The following is a 20,742-nucleotide window of genomic DNA, read 5'->3' as shown; positions in this document are numbered from 1 at the left end:
ATGTGTGGAGGTGTTTGTGGAGGCAAGAACGGCAACGACAAGGCCTTACTTAGGAGTAAGTACTTTTAATTAGGTTTCTTATTTCAAACGGGTCTTATGCTACGCATGCGTATTTGGGTGTTTAGCTTGTTCTTCCTATAGTTAAATAAAATATGCTACCTCATTCCTTTACCTGCTGCTGTTGTCTCGTGTCTTGGGTTTGGTGCTAAACCTCTCCCCTCGCAGTCTTTCCTTGACAGATGCTGCCTATAAATGAACCCATGCTCAAAACCTATAACCTAGCTGATCGTAGGTAGTTATTATTATTATTATTATTATTTATTTATATAGCACCATCAATGTACATGGTGCTGTAGTTGAGGTGAGGAGCAGGGAGGCAGTGTCTTCACTTGCTCGCTCCTACCTGTGTATGTGCAATCTGGGTCATTGTTTCAAGTTGTTTCAGTTACTAGGTCAGTATTTTACTGTTTGGAAAACCCAACTGCCATTCTAAGTAGATAGCACAGTGTGATAGTGAATGCATTATAGTACTGGTAGCATGAGTGACCTGAGCAGCATGTGATGATGATTGCATAGCATTCGTATATTGCAGTGACAAGTGACAGAGCTATGGCTATACCACTACATGAATGTTTTAGATGGTGGTGACTGGCCCAATCTCGCAGTGCTCAGCCATAGGATTGGAGGCCGTCAGGAGAGAGTGGGGCCAGGCCCGAGGAAACCGATCTCGTCAGCGGACCAGCAGAGTGGACAATGGCAGCAGCGAGATTTATACATTCTTTGGATTCAGAATTAAAGAAATGCAAAGTTGTTTTCACATCAAGATTTAATTTGTTTGAGACTGTGTGACAATGACAGTCATCATTATATAACTGATACTTAAAAATAATTTCAAACAGGCTGTTATGTACATGCTATACATCAAGTGTTGCAACAAGAACACTAATTGTGTAATAAACTCTCTTTAGGGTTTTTAACTTTCCCCATGAATAAAATGGATTTGGTAGGCTCATCACAGATCATCATTATGAAGGGCCTGTTAAACTTAACTATAGGGACATGGGGAAGGGGAAAGGATATGGGAACATCTTCAAAGACAGTTGTAGCTGCAGCTTCGGTGCCATTCTCGTAGACGTTCAAACAAGCATTATGAATAGCCTGAAGAAGAAGAAGAAGAAGAAGAAGAAGAAGAAGAAGAAGAAGAAGAAGAAGAAGAAGAAGAAGAAGAAGAAGAAGAAAGAATTAATACAGGTTAGTGATCTAGGTTATATTATATTGTGTAGTCCTGGATGTTCAACAAAGAGGAATCCATTTAATATCTTAGGAGACTTATCTGCTTCGCAGTAGTTAACAAATGATCAGTGTAAATGGTTTCTCCATGCCCTCTTCAGCTAAAAGCCTGATCTTACAACATTAGAAGGATAGACACGTTCTATAATGAAATGGATGGAGGAACTGTTAATGCTTTCAACATCTGAACTGGATGCATATCAATGTCACCTTCAAGTGATTCTTATTTGGATATCCAGTCCACTTTTCTTGTATAATTGTTAAAGAGTAGTTATATTCTTCTTCAGAACAAAGAATAGCAAACAAAAATTTTTAGGGTTTCTTAACTCAGCATCAAATTCTGTTTCTGAACAAAACATAAATAACTTATGAGTTGCAAGATTAGATTAGTTTAACGCTTCCCTTAAGGCTACAAATTAGGGAAAGGCTGTGGGTGGGCTGATATCTTTAGTATCTAGCTAACTGGGGATGAGCATCCTTGTATTCTTCTACCTTTCAGGGGTTTTTACATTTTCCTGGCCACAGGTTTTAGTGCTTTTTTGTATTAATATTTACACCGCCCTCAAGGGTTTAGGAATTGGTAAAGTTCTACAATGTCCATTTCAGGGTGGCAGTGAGCAGAGCTGTATTTCTAGTATGATTACATCATAGATCCATATACCGTATTTCTTCGATTCTAAGACACACTTTTCCCCCCATATAAACATCTCTAAAAACGGGGTGCGTCTTAGAATCGCGGGTGCGTTTATAATTTCTTAGAATCAAAGCTTTTTTTTTCTTTTAGTGGTACTGAAATTAGTGTGCATCTTACAATCGATGGCGTCTTAGAATTGAAGAAATACGGTAATAGCATTATGATATCGACAGTTTTATTTTTTTATTCCCTTGCTAATGAAAGGAACCTGCCTTTTCACTACAGCCATACACACTGGGCTAATGTTTTCATTGAGAGATTCAATACAGCTGCAAGATCCCATTCTTGGACATTCACCACCAGCTGAGTTAAATAGGGTTTTTTGGGGGGGAGGGGTTGCCTTAATATGCAGCACTTGACACTTTCTTACCTAGAAGTTCATTTGCTATTTTGATGCATACTCAGCCAGTTTATAGAGAATACTTTTGAGCTCTTTGCTCTTTCTCTTTTGTTCTAACCACATCAAAAATGAACTCATCAGCAAATCTGGTCACCTCACTGAACAAGTTAAAAAGAAGTGCAAGCCTCAAATCAGATACGCCAGCTGCACCCCTTCCTAGAGTCAGAAGACCTAAAGATGGTAGTACACGCGCTGGTAACTTTGAGGCTCGACTTCTGCAATGCACTCTATGTAGGGCTACCTTTGTGCCTAGTCCAGAAACTTCAACTAGTTCAAAATATGGCAGCCAGGCTGGTCACTGGTACACCAGCTTTAAAATCTCTTCACTGGCTGCCAATTAGTTTACGTGCGAAGTATAAAGTGTTGGTTATCACCTTTAAAGCCCTATATAGTTTGGGTCTAGGCTACCTGTGGGATCGCCTTCTCCCATACAATCCACCCTGCATACTCAGTTCCTCTGGGAAGAATTTCCTTCAGCCAGCCAAAACTAGACTGATAGGTATTACCCAGAGGACCTTCTCTTCTGCTGCTCCCAGACTGTGGAATGGCCTGCCAGATGAGATTTGTCAACTTAACAGTCTTTTAACATTTAAGAAAGCTATACTGATCTCTTCCGCCAGGCCTATCCAGTGGAATTTTAGGATGCTTTTAGTATACTTTTAGGATATTTTTAGCATGTTTTAACAATGTATACTATGTTTTTAATCAGTATTTTATACTTACTGCTGTTCCCCAACTCAATCAAAATGTAGAGGCGGGTAAGAAATAAATTTATTATTATTATTATTATTATTATTATTATTATTATTATTATTATTAATCATAGGACTACCACTCATCTTATTCCATGACTGCTATGTTTGCTCACTAACTGAGCAAATGTACAGCATAGTCATTTGCTATTTTTGAGTTTTCCTATCAAAACCTCAAGTTTCTCCCAAAATAGTTACTTGTACCTAGAGAGAGGAGTGGTCATGTGGCCTAAAATGTCACACGAAACACAATGCCAATTCTGTTGATCAATTTCGGTCATGATGAATTTTGGGAAACATACCTTGGTAACGTATAGCCCAGGCTCCCTACTAATTCCAGATAGGTCTGCGTCGCCTGTGAATACATCCGTAATACCCAATCTTCTTAATATTCTTTTGAGGACGTAGGTACTAGAGATTGAAAACTTTGGAAGGTAAAGCTGTGTTTTACTGTTAAAAGAAGAACCAGAAGCTGGTGAGGCATCACTCTGAGAAAACAGGTAATACATATAAGACATGCTGGATGGAAATATACAATTTGACTAGGGCCATAGCTAGACCCAAGGTTTATCCCTGGATCATCCAGGGATCAAACCTGTTCATCTAGGTGACACACAGGGGATCCAGTGCTCAGGCAAGGGCAAACCCTGGATGATCCCAGGATAAACCTTAGGCCTAGCTGTGGCCTAGATCAAAAGAACAATCCTTGTAGCAGCTTTCCATTAGTTTTGTAAGGGAAATACTGAGTTGTGGACAATTTGGGGGCAGGTACAAAATTTGGGGGCAGTTATGAAGACAACAGGAAGCTCTAGCAGGGGAAGTTGGAAGAATTTGGTTGGGGGGATTTGGCTTGATGAGCTTTCATTGGCTTGGCCTCCAGGACTTCGGCTCATCTTTCACTAGCTGGGCCAACTCAGTCTGCGGTGAGTTGGGCCAGCTAGCTTTTCAATTTGTAATAATAATAATAATAATAATAATAATAATAATAATAATAATAATAATTTGCAGAAATAGACATTTGTACAAATTTCAGTCACAATTTGTCTATTTCCATGTATAAATCCTGCAGCTTGGCTTGCAAGTGCAAGCTGAGTCAGGTGCACCATGAAACTCTGGTGTGCTCAACCCAGACAGATTTCTGGTGGAGGACATCCAAAAGCTTTAGCTAGTATGGTGTTCTGTGGTCCTTTTGGTTCAGAATTTTGCATCTACCCTGTTACACTTCCACTGTAAAATGAAGTACTTTGTGTAGCAGATAAAGGATTACAGAGAAGACCTAAAATGAGAGAGGGATTAAGTGGAAGACAATCTGATGCTTCCAGAGTTCTGGCCAACTCACTCTGGCCAGGACAGGCAGTGCAGGTGTGCGTTGTGTGTATGTGTGTGTTTCTCTTCTACTGCTTTTTCAAATTTACGTGCCATTGCATCCAGCTTCCCTAGGGAGGAAAAATGCCTACATCAGTTCATGGCTGGCACAGAAAACGTGCCCAATGATGGGCGATGCATCTGGTCGAACCAATGCCTCTGTAATACTGTGATTTAGCCCCTACTACTGGCAGAAAGGAGAACTGCATGCAGTCTAAGACCACAGGCTTTTCACAGGCATAATTTGGATGTCATGGGTAGATTTGCTGTCCTGTCAGTGGAGCTCCTCTCCTAAGAGTCTTTCTCCCCATCCTAACACCCCTCAGCTAGACTTCACAGAGGTTAGGAATGCTCTATTATTATTTTTGTCATCTCCTGACTTTCTTCTCTGGAGTTCAAGGCTAAATAGCCAGTTTCCCTCATCCATTGTTTTCACCATACGAGAAAAGAACAACTCTGAAGCGTAAAAGGCTGAGAGGTGGTAAATTGTTCAATGTCTCCGGGGGCTCATCTACACCAAGCAGGATATTCCACTATGAAAGCATTATGAAAGTGGTATATAAAAGGCAGGAGCCACACTACTGCTTTATAGTGGTATTGAAGTGCACTGACAACTGTTGAGGCCCATGACACATCCCATAAAACACTTTCATACCATTTTCATAGTGCTGTGTCCTGCTCGGTGTAGATGTGTCATGGGCCCCAACAGTTGTCAGTGCACTTCAGTACCACTATAAAGCAGTCGTGTGGCTCCTGCCTTTTATATACCTCTTTCATACCACTTTCATAGTGGAATATCCTGCTTGGTGTAGATGAGCCCTGAATAACACTCCATCCAGTGGGGAACACTGGCTTACCTTTCTCTCAATGAATTCACCCATCTTCGCAGCACTTCATTCCCTAGAGCATCTTCCACCTGCTTCACTTTCCCTGGGTCAGGCAGAATGAACAAAGCTGTAGCACCACCCTTGTATGGCAGCTGCACCACCCGGCAGGACAGATCCGCATCATAGTAACTCTTAAAATAGCTGATTCGGTTCATCATAGGAACTTTTACTGTAGTGTCTCTATTCACATGGAAGTCTTCATCTCGAGTATTGTCAGGACTGAAAGGAGATTCCCAATAGGCTTTTGGAGAAAATGACAAAAGCATACTGGTTATGGCAGTGTGCCAAAAAAATTATTCATGTTATGGGTGAGAAGGCATTTTACACAGTTTCAAAATTCGTTAACACAACGGGATTTGAATATGATTTTTTTAGGATTTGAAATACTCTTGATTTTTCCCTTTAGTTCTGAGCAACCAAACTGCATGCCAATTTAAATGTTTTCGGTGGATAATCAGCATTATCAAATTGTCATCATAAATATTTGTACACCGTGTTGTTTTTAAAGGTTTAAATACAAAGGCACCTGGACCTGGGATTGCTGAAAAAATACAGAGGAGGAAATCAATTAAAAAATTTATAAGCAAATTTTAGCTAGGAGAAACTTCTTGAGAGCAGTAACGTACAAATTTATCGATTTCATATTCTCAGACATTAAATTTTTTTAAAAGAAAAATATATATCTTAAGTTCTTTCCATCCTAAATACAAAAAATGCAGCTTTTGGTAAATCCTTATTAACAACAAATTCTTATTTAAAATTCTCATCCATCTGCTCCAGCATATTTCAATAGGTACAGCTATTCCTAGCATGAAGACTATCGTGTTTTATTATCATTATGCCATATAGCTACTAAAAATAGGGAACCTGTCAGGGAAGAAACAACAACAGGTTACAACCCTAATTCAGATCTATCATGGCTGAAAACACAGGGACTAAAACTCAGGTGTTTTTCTTTTTTTAAGGGCTAGGGACTTAAAACTCTGGAAATGGATTATTATTATTATTATTATTATTATTTATTTATTTATTTATTTATTTATTTATATAGCACCATCAATGTACATGGTGCTGTACAGAGTAAAACAGTAAATAGCAAGACCCTGCCGCATAGGCTTACAATCTAATAAAATCATAATAAAACAATAAGGAGGGGAAGAGAATGCAAACAGGCACAGGGTAGGGTAAACAGGCACTGGGTAGGGTAAAACTAACAGTATAAAGTCAAAAGAAAATCAAGTTTTAAAAGCTTTAGGAAAAAGAAAAGTTTTTAGCTGAGCTTTAAAAGCTATGGTTGAACTTGTAGTTCTCAAATGTTCTGGAAGAGCGTTCCACGCATAAGGGGCAGCAGAAGAAAATAGACGAAGCCGAGCAAGGGAAGTAGAGACCCTTGGGCAGGCGAGAAACATGGCATCAGAGGAGCAAAGAGCATGAGCGGGGCAATAGTGTGAGATGAGAGAGGAAAGATAGGAAGGAGCTAGACAGTGAAAAGCTTTGTAGGTCAACAGGAGAAGTTTATATTGGATTCTGAAGTGAATTGGAAGCCAATGAAGAGATTTCAGAAGTGGAGTTACATGGTCAGAGCGGCGAGCCAAGAAGATGATCTTAGCAGCAGAGTGGTGAACAGAAACCAACGGACTGATGTGAGAAGAAGGAAGGCCAGTGAGAAGAAGGTTGCAGTAGTCCAACTGAGAAATAACCAATGCATGAACAAGAGTCTTGGCAGAAGAGACAGACAAAAATGATCGAATCTTGGCAATATTATACAGGAAAAAACGACAGGATTTAGCTACTGTCTCAATCTGAGGAATAAAGGAGAGCGAGGAATCAAATATAAAGCCAAGACTACGAGCTTCCTTGACTGGAGTAAGTGTAACATCATTGACAGTAAGAGAGAATGAGAGATGAGGAGAAGGTTTAGGAGGAAAAACAAGCAATTCAGTCTTTGCCATATTAAGTTTCAAACGACGATGAAGCAACCAAGCTGAGATATCTGAAAGATGAATGAATACATCACTTTTAGTGTCTGCCACATTCATTTCTGTATAGGGTGACCATATGAAAAGGAGGACAGGGCTCCTGTATCTTTAATAGTTGCATAGAAAAGGGAATTTCATCAGGTGTCATTTGTATATATGGAGAACCTGGTGAAATTCCCTTTTCATCACAGCAGTTAAAGGTGCAAGAGCTATACTAGAGTGGCCAGATTTAAAAGAGGGCAGGGCACCTGCAGCTTTAACTGTTGTGATGAAGAGGAAATTTCACCAGGTTCCCCATATATACAATTGACACCTGCTGAAATTTACTTTTCATAGAATCATAGAACAGTAGAGTTAGAAGGGGCCTAAAATGCAGTCGAGTCCAACTCCCTGCTCAATGCAGAAATCCACCCTACGGCATACTTGACAGATGGTTGTCCAGCTGCCTCTTGAAGGCCTCTAGTGTGGGAGAGCCCACAACCTCCCTAGGTAACTGGTTCCATTGTCGTACTGCTCTAACAGTCAGGAAGTTTTTCCTGATGTCCAGCCAGAATCTGACTTCCTGTAACTTGAGCCCGTTATTCCGTGTCCTGCACTCTGGGAGGATCGAGAAGAGATCCTGGCCCTCCTCTGTGTGACAACCTTTTAAGTATTTGAAGAGTGCTATCATGTCTCCCTTCAATCTTCTCTTCTCCAGGCTAAACATCCCCAGTTGTTTTAGTCTTTCTTCATAGGGCTTTGTTTCCAGACCCCTGATCATCCTGATTGCCCTCCTCTGAATATGCTCCAGCTTGTTTGCATCCTTGAATTGTGGTGCCCAGAACTGGACGCAATACTCTAGATGAGGCCTAACCAGGGCCGAATAGAGAGGAACCAGTACCTCACGTGATTTGGAAGCTATACTTCTATTAATGCAGCCCAAAATAGCATTTGCCTTTCTTGCAGCCATATCGCACTGTTGGCTCATATTCAGCTTGCGATCTACAACAATTCCAAGATCCTTCTCGTTTGTAGTATTGCTGAGCCAAGTATCCCCCATCTTGTAACTGTGCCTTTGGTTTCTATTTCCTAAATGAAGAACTTGGCATTTATCCCTATTAAATTTCATTCTGTTGTTTTCAGCCCAGCACTCCAGCCTATGAAGATCACTTTGAAGTTTGTTTCTGTCTTCCAGGGTATTAGCTATCCCACCCAATTTTGTGTCATTTGCAAATCTGATAAGCGTTCCCTGCACCTTCTCGTCCAAATCATTAATAAAAATGTTGAAGAGCACTGGGCCCAGGACTGAGCCCTCTGGTACCCCACTCGTTGCCTCTCCCCAGTTTGAGAAGGTTCCATTGGTAAGTACTCTTTGAGTCCGATTCTGTAGCCTACTGTGAATCCACCTAATAGTTGTTCCATCTAGCCCACTTTTAGCTAGTTTGTTAATCAGAATATCATGGGGCACTTTGTCAAAAGCTTTGCTGAAGTCAAGATATATTACATCCACAGCATTCCCACAGTCCACAAGGGAGGTTACCCGAGATAGTTGTCTCATCATGGAGGTGGAAGCTTTTCTCATATATAGTTCTAGGTTCAATTAGTCTTTCAAAACAAAACATGCCTGGCTGTTGTACAGCTTCACACACAGGACTCCTTCTCTTCTCTTCCTTCCACCACCCCCTTCTTTCTGTCCTTGGTTGGTTTTATATTTCCCCCTTTGTGGCTTGGGCTCACTAGCTGCATGTGACAGCCAGTTCCCACCTCTTTTGGGACTGCTGCAATGAGTTTCAGGTGGAGTATCGCACTGTTGGCTCATATTCAGCTTGTGATCTACAACAATTCCAAGATCCTTCTCGCATGTAGTATTTTTGAGCCAAGTATCCCCCATCTTGTAACTGTGCATTTGGTTTCTATTTCCTAGGTGTAGAACTTGGCATTTATCCCTATTAAATTTCATTCTGTTGTTTTCAGCCCAGTGCTCCAGCCTATCAAGATCACTTTGAAGTTTATTTCTGTCTCCCAGGGTATTAGCTATCCCACCCAATTTTGTGTCATCTGCAAATTTGATAATTTGACAACTGTTAAAGATACAGGAGCCCTGTCCTTCTTTTCATATGGCCAGCCTATTTCTGTATAAACTCTCAAGTTCTTTCTGTCCTAAATATGGAGAAATCTTCCTTTGAACATAAACATGAACACTTATCATTCATGCCAGGAGAACCAAATATCCTAATAGGTTCTGTTCTGTATACGTCCCAAAGTACAATTTATGAATCTACATACAGGTGACACTGACCTAATTCTCCTCGTTAATGGCCGTTGGAAGGCTCCCACCATCTATATGATTTCATCTCCTAGATTAATATTTCCCCACACCTAACTAGTAGCAGTCAAAGGTCAAGAGTGAGGGTTGGGGAAATATTCATAAAATGACATTGTATTACATTATATTGGGAGATTCTTCTAGGTTGCTGGATGCCTCAGTCACATGATAATTTGGAAAATGCTCTTTTACCTTTACAATTTGAAATGGAGAGAGTTAGATAGGCAGAAAGCAATGATGAAGTCAATAGCTATGTATTGTTCGATACAATCTGTGTGTCTGCCAAATGTACACCCCCATGCATTCTTTACTTATAGCTTACAACAAGGGTTCTTAATATTTCAATCCCCCTGGGCCTCCTCAGAGAGCTGAAAAGGAGTGAGGCTTACCAGTTACAAAATGGTGGTGCAGCAGGGCTAGTGACAAAGCAGTGGCAGGTGGAGACTGGCTTAATCAGCTGACAATTACTGATATCTTTTTTATTTTGAAATCTATTCCCTCTTTGAAAATTGCTAAATTCTTTGTCACAGCTATTTTCTATTAGCTATTAGCATGGATTTCCATAGTTTTGCTTTCCTCAAGTGAAGTACACACATTGGTTCTGGAGGTATCAAGAACCAGCTTGCCATTATTTTTCAAAAAACAAAACATTTGTATCCCGCCCTATATCATTAAGATCTCAGGGCGGCGTTCAGATAAAAACATAAAGTATACAACAATAAATATGCACATTACAAGCAGAACGTGCTGATCTAGAAGCTCAAAGTAGAGAAGACTTCTTATTTTTTTTATAGTTTTGCACCTTCCACCGATGGGCCTCTCAAAGGATTCTTATTCATCTCCTATCATTTCTCCTCCCCTACTCCTTTCACATTTAAGTTGTACTACTATCCAAAACCTTAACTGCTAGCTTCTATCGTCCCTGAACACATCCAGTTCAGTCTTCCTATTGAGAATATCAAGAGTCAGTATGAGGTAGTGGTTAAAGTGTTGGGCTGGGATTTGGGAGCTCTGGGTTCTAATCGCCACTCAGCTGAAAACTTACTGAGTAACTTTGGACCAGACACCGACTCTTAGCCTAACCCTACCTCACAGGGTTGTTGTGAGGAGGAGGACCATGTGAGCCTCCTTGGTTTCCTTGCAAGAGGGAAAAAAAGGCAGATTATTAATGTAATAAATGATGAACAGCTTCCCTCTTGCTCTTTAACCAACTGCTGCTGCCACGCTTGCCTGTGCAGTGTGCATGGCATGCCCACGGCACAGGGCAGTCAAGCCAAGAGGTACTGGGCAGCACCAGAAAGTAGCTTGGGATTCTGACTAGGGATGGTGGAGAAATTAGAGATAAACTAAAATGAGTTCAGATTTCTAAGAATCCAACCTGCAGAATTCTATTTATGGTTTTGATTTTTGTGAACTGCCCAGAGAGCTTTGGAAATAAATAAATAAATAAATAAATAAATAAATAAATCTACTACAGATGAGCCTCCCCCGGCTGTGTAGAGTCCAAGGGCTTTTGGATTTATTTATTTATTTATTTATTAACTTTTCTGAAATGTATGCAAATTTATTTGCAGGAAAATATGCATGTTTCACCTGAGGCATATGCTGTCCTGGAAAATATACATGGAGAAAAGTTGAACGGAATGCATGACAATTTGCTAAATGTTACTTAAATTAGTACATGAATCGTTGTGAACTTTCTTACAGAATTATTGATGTATTTTCCTGCATAACAGGGGGAAAATGCTGACTTACAGAGCCCAATATTAAAAAAATTAAATTCTTGGTTAGATGGCGCTGGGCGAGTCAGAAAAGCCTATAGAAGACAGCAATCACGTTCCTTGCATAAGTGACCGCCATTCTGAAAACCCACCTCAATCAAAGCACCTCCCAAACAGAGTGGTGGCAGGGAGAGGCACATATTCAAGGTTTATAATATGTTTAAAAGTTTCCCCAGGTGGGGTTTCAGGTGAAGCTTTCTGAAATTCCCCATGGTAACAAAGACGGTTTCTTTGTAAAAATCACTATTTTGAAGGGGAATGAGAAGAGACTTTATGGAACATGGGGTTAAACAAGAACTCAAATGGGTGTTTAGCTATTCTGGGGTCCCAATTTGGTCCTCCAGGATGCTCCAGGTAGGTACACCTCCTTCCCCTGGCACCACATGCTTTCCCTCAACTCAACTGCTGTTTGTTGGGTGGTTTCCTGCATTATTATTATTATTATTATTATTATTATTATTATTATTATTATTTATTTATATAGCACCATCAATGTATGCCTGACCTAAGGCTTAAATAGTTACTGGCAATACAACATTTATGGCAAAAGGTTGCTCCAACTAAAGCTCCAGAGAGGACCTCGTCTAGTACCACTGTTTAAATTGTGGGCATCTAATAAAAGGCAAAGGGTGATAATTGAAGGCCATAATAAATAGGGATGTGCTCCGCTCCGATTAGAATCGGAGAATCAGAAGCGAATTGGCCTGCTCCGCCTTGCCCAGAGGCGGAGTAGAAGTGGACCGTGGACCCTTAGAAGCATGGCAAAGAGAATCGGCCATAGGAGAAGCACTTCTCTTTTCACGGAGCGCTCCGCCCGCCATTTTGGATAATTTCGCCCATAAGATTGCATTGTGGAAAAGAATAGGGCATAACTGACTGTGTTGTTTTTTAAGCTATTTTCTGAAAGTTCTTGTGCTTAGAGAGTCATGGCTGGGGGTCATTTTGAGCCTACTCTCAGCTCTCTGCGTGGTGCAGTTTGCTTGCTATAAGTTTTTTAAAAATATATTAAAAAAGCAGGAGAGGGTAAAAGCGGCGGGGGGGTTTTAAGCGATGACAGGCAAATTCAACTCCCAATCCTGATGAGAATTGATGACCTCATGAAGCATCCTCCAATCCCAGCGTTGGAGGGGGGACTAAGGCAGAGCCACCCTGAGAGCTTTCTGCTTTGTGTCTCTTTGTGGGTTGGCGTTCGTGGAGAGAGGAGTTAGTTATAGGTGCTGCTGCTGTGTTTGGGGTTGGAGGAGATTAGATTAGGATTTCGCTTGGTTTGTGTGTGTGTTTGTTTGCTGGTTTCTGACTTTTTGCTTAGTTTGCTCTGTGTTTTTCCCTTACTTTGATTTAATATAAACTTTATTTTTAAATTTTGGAGTGTTTGGTTGGTTGGTTGGTTCCCCCCCCTTCCCCCTCTTAAAGCCTGACTGTGTTTCATCTTCCTTCTTTCTTCTATATAAAAAAAATACAAAAAAAAATTATTCTCTATTTCTTCTTCTCTCTCTCTCTCTCTCTCTCTCTCTCTGTGTGTGTGTGTGTTACTTGGACTGTGTGTGTGACTGTGTGTTATTGTGTGAGTGTGCTGTGTGCACTGCTTGTGAAGTGCAAAAAAAGCCAATACAGTTTGAGCATTTCAAATCCTGTTTGGGGGGGGCAGAGCTTGGCAGCCATGGCGGTGGCAGGTTTCTTCTGAGGCTCTGAGCGGCTTTGCCGGAAAAAGCAATTATCTATTTTTTAATGGGCATAAATCTTTGAGCAAACGACAGGAAATGATTATAAAAGCTATCGGAGCTGGAAAGTGTTGAGAAGAGCCGATGGGATGAGGTGAGCTTGACAGAATGTCTTTATAAACTGCAGAGGCAAAACCGAAAGTAACATGATTGATGTCGCAGTTTGAAAAGAAAGAACTTATGCTTGTTAGACGTTGATCTGATTTACAGCGATCCTCACTTCTCATCCTTTATCTTAAGTTGGAAAGATTGAAATACTGGCTTTGAAGTTGTTTGCTGTAATCTTTGTAAAGTGGAAAGTGGAAGCTGTTTGCGGTGTGCCGAGAAGGGGGGGGTGAAGGGGAAGAAACAGCATTCTGTGAGGGAGATGTGGGATTTTGAGAAACTGTGAATGATTGGATCTGATCCCCTCTAGTGAATGCTGTTGTGAACTGAATATATTTCCTCCCCCTCGGGAAGAAGGTGGTGTGTTTGGCACATAGAAGAGAAGCCAGTAAAAGTTGCTAAGGAAGTGGGGGCTCTAAGATTTATGCCCTACTCAGAAGGGTCCTATGTCCAACATTAAAAAAAAGATTAAGAAGTGGGAAAAGTTGAATATACAAAAAAAGAAACCTTCAAATCATAATTTAACCCACCTCTCCCACCTGGAAGATACAGCCCCTGGAACAGACCAGGAAGACGAAGTTATAGACCCAGTTTCTTTGGATACAGTACCAAATAAAGAAAAGAATATGGCTGAAGGGTGAAAAGCAATGGACAGCAACTTTCCCTCCCTAGCAGAAATTAAGGCAGTTATTGTAGAGAATAATATCATCATTTTTTAAAAAATGGATCAGCAAATGAATGAATTTAGACAACAAATGCGTGTTCTTTCGGATAAGACCGCAGAAAACTCGGATAAGATCAAAGAGATAGAGGCAAAAGCGGAATTGGACCAGAAGAAGCAAGAGGCTTTTGAAAAATCAACAAATATTCAATTTAAGGAATGGGAATTACGTCTGATTGCCTTGGAAGACCAATCTCGTAGATCTTCGATTCGAATAAAGCAGCTGAAGCAGATACAAGGAGAAGATCTTAGAGAAATCATTCTGAACTGGTTCAAAGAGCTGATGCCTGACATACCAATAGATGGATCGGATCTGGACCGAGTCCACCGCGTGGGGGGGCAAAACTACAAAGGGACTAGAGATATTTTGGTGAAATTTGGTAACTATTATAAAAAAGAGCAAATCATGAAAGAATTGAGATCTTTGACCCAGTTACAATATAAAGGCAAAGCAGTGCAAATTTATAATGATCTTTCTCAACATACATTAAATTGGAGACGGAGTATTAAACCAATAACTGGAATGTTAATGCAGAACAAAATTCCATATGCATGGGGTTACCCGGTTTTCTTAAGATTTACATATGGGAGGAGGGAACACAGAGTAACCTCATTGGATCAAGGTAAAGAATTGCTGAAGAGGCTGGGTCTGGATGGGGAAGCAAATGGGGCTGGAGTGGGTGGGGGAGGGAATGAGGCTGGGACATCTGGAGAGTAAGAGAATTGTTAATTATGTTTGGAGATAATTGCAAATAGAAATGCTAATATAGAAACCTGCCGGCCAGGCGCAGCACTGCCTCCCCCCCCCTTTAAAGTAGATGGCTGGAGTACTAGACTCACGGGGATATGGGGGGGGATTAGAGTGGGGGGGTGGGGAGGGGGGGAAGGTAGGAGAGGAGGGATTGGGGTAGGAGGGTGGGGGTTTTATGTATGGAGTTTGTTTTTTTATGTAAGCAAGTTTGAATTGGTGAGCACAAGGGATCGGAAGAGATTTCAAAAGGGTGATTATGGATAAAAAGATAAAGGTATCAACACTCAATGTTAAAGGTTTGGGGGCAGTCGTGAAAAGGAAGAGAATAGAACAAATGCTTAATAAAGAGGGATCAGATATTATAATGGTCCAAGAGACACACCAAGGCTCCGAGAATTCGAATATGATAAAATTAAAGTGGTTAGCCTATTATGAAAAGTCATTAGGGACATCGAAAAAAAATGGAGTGGCCACTTTGATTTCAAAAAAAAGTGGGTTTATATTAGAAGAAGTAAAAAAGGATGATAAGGGCAGATATCTTATGTTAAAAGGTAAAATTGAGGGAAAGGTCTATACTTTGATTAATGTTTATGCCCCAAATGAGAGGCATAGAGAGTTTTTTATAAAGTTGTTTAAAGAAATAGAAGAATTTAAGGAGGGGTATGCTATATTAGCTGGGGATTTTAATATGGTTATGGATAATAAACGGGACAGGTCAAATCCCACTAATGCTGAAAAGAGGAACAATATGACTATATTGAATAAATTAGTAAAAGAAAATGATTATTTAGATTCGTGGCGTTTACTTAACGGGAATAGGCCTGGATTTTCATACTTTTCCCCAGTTCATCATACATACTCCAGGATAGATTATATATTTGTTTCAAAAGATTTTGCAACGAGGATTTGTAAAATGGAAATGGGGGTAATAAAAGTAACTGATCATGCCTTGTTAAGTCTAGAATTTACAGTTAAGAAAGATTATAAAGAGGCATATAGATGGAAGCTGAATACAAAGATATTGAAATATAATAAAATAGTAGATAAAATTCGGAAGGAACTGTCGGAGTCATGGGAAATTAATGAAAAAGGAGGAATAGCTGGGTCAGTCATTTGGGACACCATGAAGGCTGTAGCAAGAGGAATCTGTATTAGAGAAACATGTAGTTTAAAAAGACAACAACGTGCAGAACAGGAAAAGTTAGAGATAGAAATTAAAAACTTGGAGGAAAGATATTGGCGAGTTAAAGATAAATATAAATTAGTGGAAATACAAGCTAAGAAGAAACAATTAGAAAATTTAAATATAGAAGAGATTCAAAAGAATTTAATGTATATGAAAAGGGAATATTTTGAAAACAGTGATAAGAACTCGAGGTTGCTTGCCAAGCTCACACAAAAAGAAAAAGGGAGGAATGGGATAGAAACGTTGAAAGATAGCCGAGGGAATTATTGTCATGCAATGAAAGCTAAAATAAAAAATTTTCAGGAATTTTATCAGGAATTGTATAAGGGTAAAGAAATTCAACAAGAAAAGGTGGAGGAGTATATTGGAAGGTTTATAAAGAAGGGAATAAAATTAGAATATAAGGAGTTAATGGAGTCAGTAATAACTCAAAGAGAAGTTGAAGAGGTTATTGATAAGTTAAAAGTTGGTAAATCACCGGGAGCAGATGGTTTGGGTCCAGAATATTATAAGGTCTTCAAAGACTGTTTAGTTCCAAAATTAATGGAACTTTATAATAGGATATTATCAGGAGAGAAGATACCTGAATCAGTTCCTAGTGTTTGTGTTTACTAAGGGAAGTGGGAAAACACCAGCAGAAGAAACGATTAGATTTTGGACTCAAGAATGATCCCGAGGTGGGGGGTGCACTTTTATGTTAAGAACGAAGATGTTGTAGTATGATAAGGTATATGTAATAGTTTTGATATTTGTACTCAACAATCATTCAATATGTATGCAGCAGATATTTGATGTTTTTTTTTTCTTATTGTGTTTTGTTTCAGTTATATTTTGGTAATATTTATCTATGTTTATATAGTGTTGAAAATGAATAAAAATTTAATAAAAAAAATCAAATCCTGTTTGGGCAAAGCATACACACTTGTCCCATTTCCCTAAATACGTATTATTAGTAGTATTAGTATTATCATCATGAGAAGAGGGAGCAGGCGCACGTCTGTGGCTAGGCGTGATGAAAGCAGTGGTGGTCAAGGGAAGGCTCAGGCTGGCACCAGTAAGCAGGCCGCCTGTCCTGCTGTGAAAATCAAACGGGCAAATCCGTGGTGGGGCATCTGCCAGGACTGACTCCCCCATACTAGATCTATGGCGTATCTCTGCCTGGCTCTCTGCCCGCCTGTCCTCCTCCTCTGTGACCGCCTCGCAGGGATGGTTTGCAATGCATGACTTACTGCTGGCTTTGAAACAAACCATCCTTGCCTCATTTCCTTATGCCCCCAGAAATGCCTGCTGCCTGCCTGCCTGCCTGTGTGCCTTCCCCCCGGGGTGCTGCTGTGGTGGGGCATCTGCCGGGACTGACTCCCCCATACTAGATCTATGGCATATCTCTGCCTGGCTCTCTGCCCGCCTGTCCTCCTCCTCTGTGACCGCCTCGCAGGGATGGTTTGCAATGCGTTACTGCTGCCTTAGAAAGAAACAGGCCATCCTTGCTGCACTTCCTTGTGCCCCCAGAAATGTCTGCTGCCTGCCTGGTTTCCCTCCCTCCTCCCCTGCCCACCTTGCAGGGATGGTTTGTGTGTGCTTTGACTCAAGGGATACGTCCTTCCTGCGCTCACTTAGACTTTTTGAAGTTCCAAATACATTTTTCAAGTGTGGAAGAAGATTCATATAGGTTTATCGACTCCCCAATTCATGGTATGTTGGGATTTCCTTTGAAATGGCTCCAATGAGCTGTCTGCAACTTTAAATCCCTGAGATACTGGGGTGTCTGATTTTCATAAATTCCCCAAAAATCAGGGGAGGCTTGGATTGGCTTGAGTCTTGGCATGTGTGTGTATACGTCCCTGTGGTGTCATGGTGCCAAACTTGAGGTTTCTAACGTGAAAATTGACATAGTTCTAGCATGGGACTTGATTTGGGGTGAGTTAAAAGGTTAAAACCCCGCCAAAAATCAGGGGATGATGGGATTTGCTTGAAACTTGCCATGAATGTGGATCTAGATGGCATCTGTGAGGGTGCCCACTTCAAAAAAATTTCTGTCAAAATGTCAGAGAACAGTCCATGTTTGAAAATGGGGTGTCCGATTTTCAAAAATTCCCCAAAAATCAGGGGAGGCTTGGATTGGATTGAGTCTTGGCATGCATGTGTATACATGGATAAGCTATCATGGTGCTGAGTTTGAGGTTTCTAATGTGAAAATTGGCAGAGATATCGAAAGGGGTGTGAATTGGGGTTACAGGTGATGCGTTAGAGGTTAAAGCCCCGCCAAAAATCAGGGGATGATGGGATTTGCTTGAAACTTGCCATAAATATGGATCTAGATGGCATCTGTGAGGGTGCCTGCTTCCAAGTTTTTATTTGTCAAAATGTCAGAGTAAATCCCATGTCTGAAAATGGGGTGTCCGATTTTCAAAAATTCCCCTAAAATCAGGGGATGCTTGGATTTGCTTGAGTCTTGGCATGCGTGTGTATATGTCCATGAGGCATCATGGTGCCATACTTGAGGTTTCTAACTTTAACAGAAAAAAAGTTGTAGACTTTTTTGGATTTCAATGCAAGCCTATGGGGGGGAAAGCGGAGCTCCGATCCGGATCCGGAGCTTCGCAGTGAACCGGAGCGGACTATAGGTGGAGCAGAGTGGAGCGGAGTGGACCCGATCCAGAAGTTGCGGATCTGGAAGAGAAGCGGATCGGGGGTCCGTGCACACCCCTAATAATAAAAACAACACAGCAATGTATTTAGAGACGCAAAGTCCATCTGACTTACCTTTGAAGAAAATATAGTTTACAAGGACCACCACAGTCAATGGATCGAGTTTCTTTACAACATGAACTAATTTTCCATGTGTTTTCTTTTCTATGTAACTATTGATCGTCTCTTCAGTTTCTTCGGGATTCTTGAAGATAGTACTGAGAATATCGGCCTGATAAAATTTTTTGGTGTCAAGCACAAATTTCAGTTGCGGGTTCCATTTCTTATCTTTGAAAAGGGCATCCCCAACGCTCAGCTCTATTTCAGTCACATTGCTGTTCAGCTTGTTGAGAAGATCCCGAAAACCTTCATGTATTTCCCGTTCATTGATCTCTGTCAGGTTAAAGCCAAGTCCTGATAAAAGCTGAGTCTGTGTGGTAGATTTAGCCCCCAATGACAGCATAGAAAAAGCACTGGAAATACCCAGAGGAGAAAAAATAATATTCTTCCTAGCAGCCTCTGAAACAACCTCACGGTACAATTTATAGGCAAAGCCAGCATTGGCTTGAGCAATCTTCATATAGGGTAAATGAATATAAGCTTCAGCAGGAGGATGGTGACCATGGCCAACCCACTGGGGGGAGACACGGAGACAGTGGGTAAAAGCAGAGAAGCCAACTAGAACCAAGCACAGGTAGAACTTAGACATTGTGCGCCTGAGTAATCTGTAAAGAAAGAATCATATTCTCAGTTGCTCATTACAACAACCTAAAGAAAGATGCTTGAATTATACCTCATAACAACATGGGAGGCCATTTTTATTTCTTCTTTGAGCTCTCTTTGAGCTTCACCCACCCTATGCCTCATTCTGAGATTGGCATAAGCCAGTGGCCACTCTGCAAAACTGTGCTGGCCACAACCCAGCTGCATTGACTGCAACACTGCTGCAGCAACGGCCACAGCAAAAAATGGGCCTGCGCAGAGCTCATGCCTAGAAAAAGCATTTCATCACACCAGGGTACCAGAGATACCCAATCTGCATATGGACATCTTTGAGAGGGATATTGTTCTCTTGAAAATTCTTTTGAAAAAAAATCTGGTCTGCTGGCATAGAAATATTGATTATTAAATTCTTTTTTTTAAAAAAAAATACTTAAAACTCCAAATTCTGTGTTTTTAGATTTTTTTTTCTGGTACATTGTTCAGCCAGACCTATCGGCATGCCAAATTTCAAGTTTCGAAATCATCTGGAAGTGGGTAAACATTTCCGGACATAAATGACACACACATACTTTCTGGATTGCATATTTATACTGCCCAACAGCCAGGGACCTCTGTGCAGTTCACAACTTTTGTATGGTGGGAGGGAGGAATAAAGGAGAGTTGCAGAACTTCTACAGATGGATTAACTCTATAGATGATAATATAAAATTTGTATGCAAATTTCAATTCCACTGCCTCCCGATTGTGGGTCCCAGATTGACAGCTGGTTAACCAGTCTGTGGACGAAGTGCTGGACCAGCATGATGTTCTTATGTTCTTAAATGCAAAAATTAACTAAATATTGCCTCTTTCTGGTTTTGATCTAGCCACTGAAGAATTCCCAAATACGAGGTACACGGCCAAAACGCATTGGGTTACTTCAAACTACATATGTTTTTTCTACATCCTGAGAATTTGCCTTTCATTCCCTTGTAATAAAATAATTACCCAGCTGTTATGCTTTTGAATTCTGGTAACTGCCAACTATGATTACCTGTCCTTATTGTTTACCTGAACTGTGCACCTCAAAAGTTAACTGTGCACCTTGACATGAAACCATGATTACCTTTAGTTCAGTATTTCTATTCCAAGTATTATGAGGGTGACTTGAAAGAAAGCAGATTCAATTACATCAAGGAGAAGTGGAGTTGCCAGCAGTGTAATGAAAATTTCTTCCCCCCCCCCCTTAAAATCAGGAAAATCAGTGATCAAAAAACCTCCCAGGAAGACCCAATTGAAACTCTTGCATCTTGGCTCAACCTACAGAAAGTCAAGATGTGATGGCACGTGCTGCCATCAAAAATTAGCTTCACTTAATGTGCATGTTCGCAGCATGAAAGGGGGGAAAAGCCATA

General features: G+C 40.6%; 1 protein-coding gene across 1 annotated transcript; it reads right to left on the bottom strand.

Annotated features, from left to right (window-relative positions):
* Positions 1-942: 942 nt before the first annotated feature.
* LOC134393460 (alpha-1-antiproteinase 2-like) lies at positions 943-19,238 on the bottom strand. Its single transcript, XM_063118486.1, has 4 exons — positions 18,701-19,238; positions 5,359-5,629; positions 3,439-3,586; positions 943-1,158 (listed from the first exon to the last, which is right to left on the bottom strand). The coding sequence occupies exons 1-4, from the start codon at positions 19,203-19,205 to the stop codon at positions 943-945; spliced, it is 1,140 nt and encodes a 379-aa protein (XP_062974556.1). The 5' UTR covers positions 19,206-19,238.
* Positions 19,239-20,742: the final 1,504 nt, after the last annotated feature.

Source organism: Elgaria multicarinata, chromosome 2, assembly GCF_023053635.1.
Source record: "Elgaria multicarinata webbii isolate HBS135686 ecotype San Diego chromosome 2, rElgMul1.1.pri, whole genome shotgun sequence".
Classification (NCBI taxonomy): domain Eukaryota; kingdom Metazoa; phylum Chordata; class Lepidosauria; order Squamata; family Anguidae; genus Elgaria; species Elgaria multicarinata.
This window is presented reverse-complemented; position numbering and strand designations above follow the sequence as displayed.

Coding starts and splice junctions, on each gene's coding strand:
- LOC134393460 (XM_063118486.1), bottom strand. CDS start 19,205: ATGAAGATTGCTCAAGCCAATGCTGGCTTTGCCTATAAATTGTACCGT. Junction 5,630..18,700: donor AAACTATATTTTCTTCAAAG/GTAAGTCAGATG, acceptor TTTCTCCAAAAG/CCTATTGGGAATCTCCTTTC. Junction 3,587..5,358: donor GTGAATTCATTGAGAGAAAG/GTAAGCCAGTGT, acceptor TTCTTTTAACAG/TAAAACACAGCTTTACCTTC.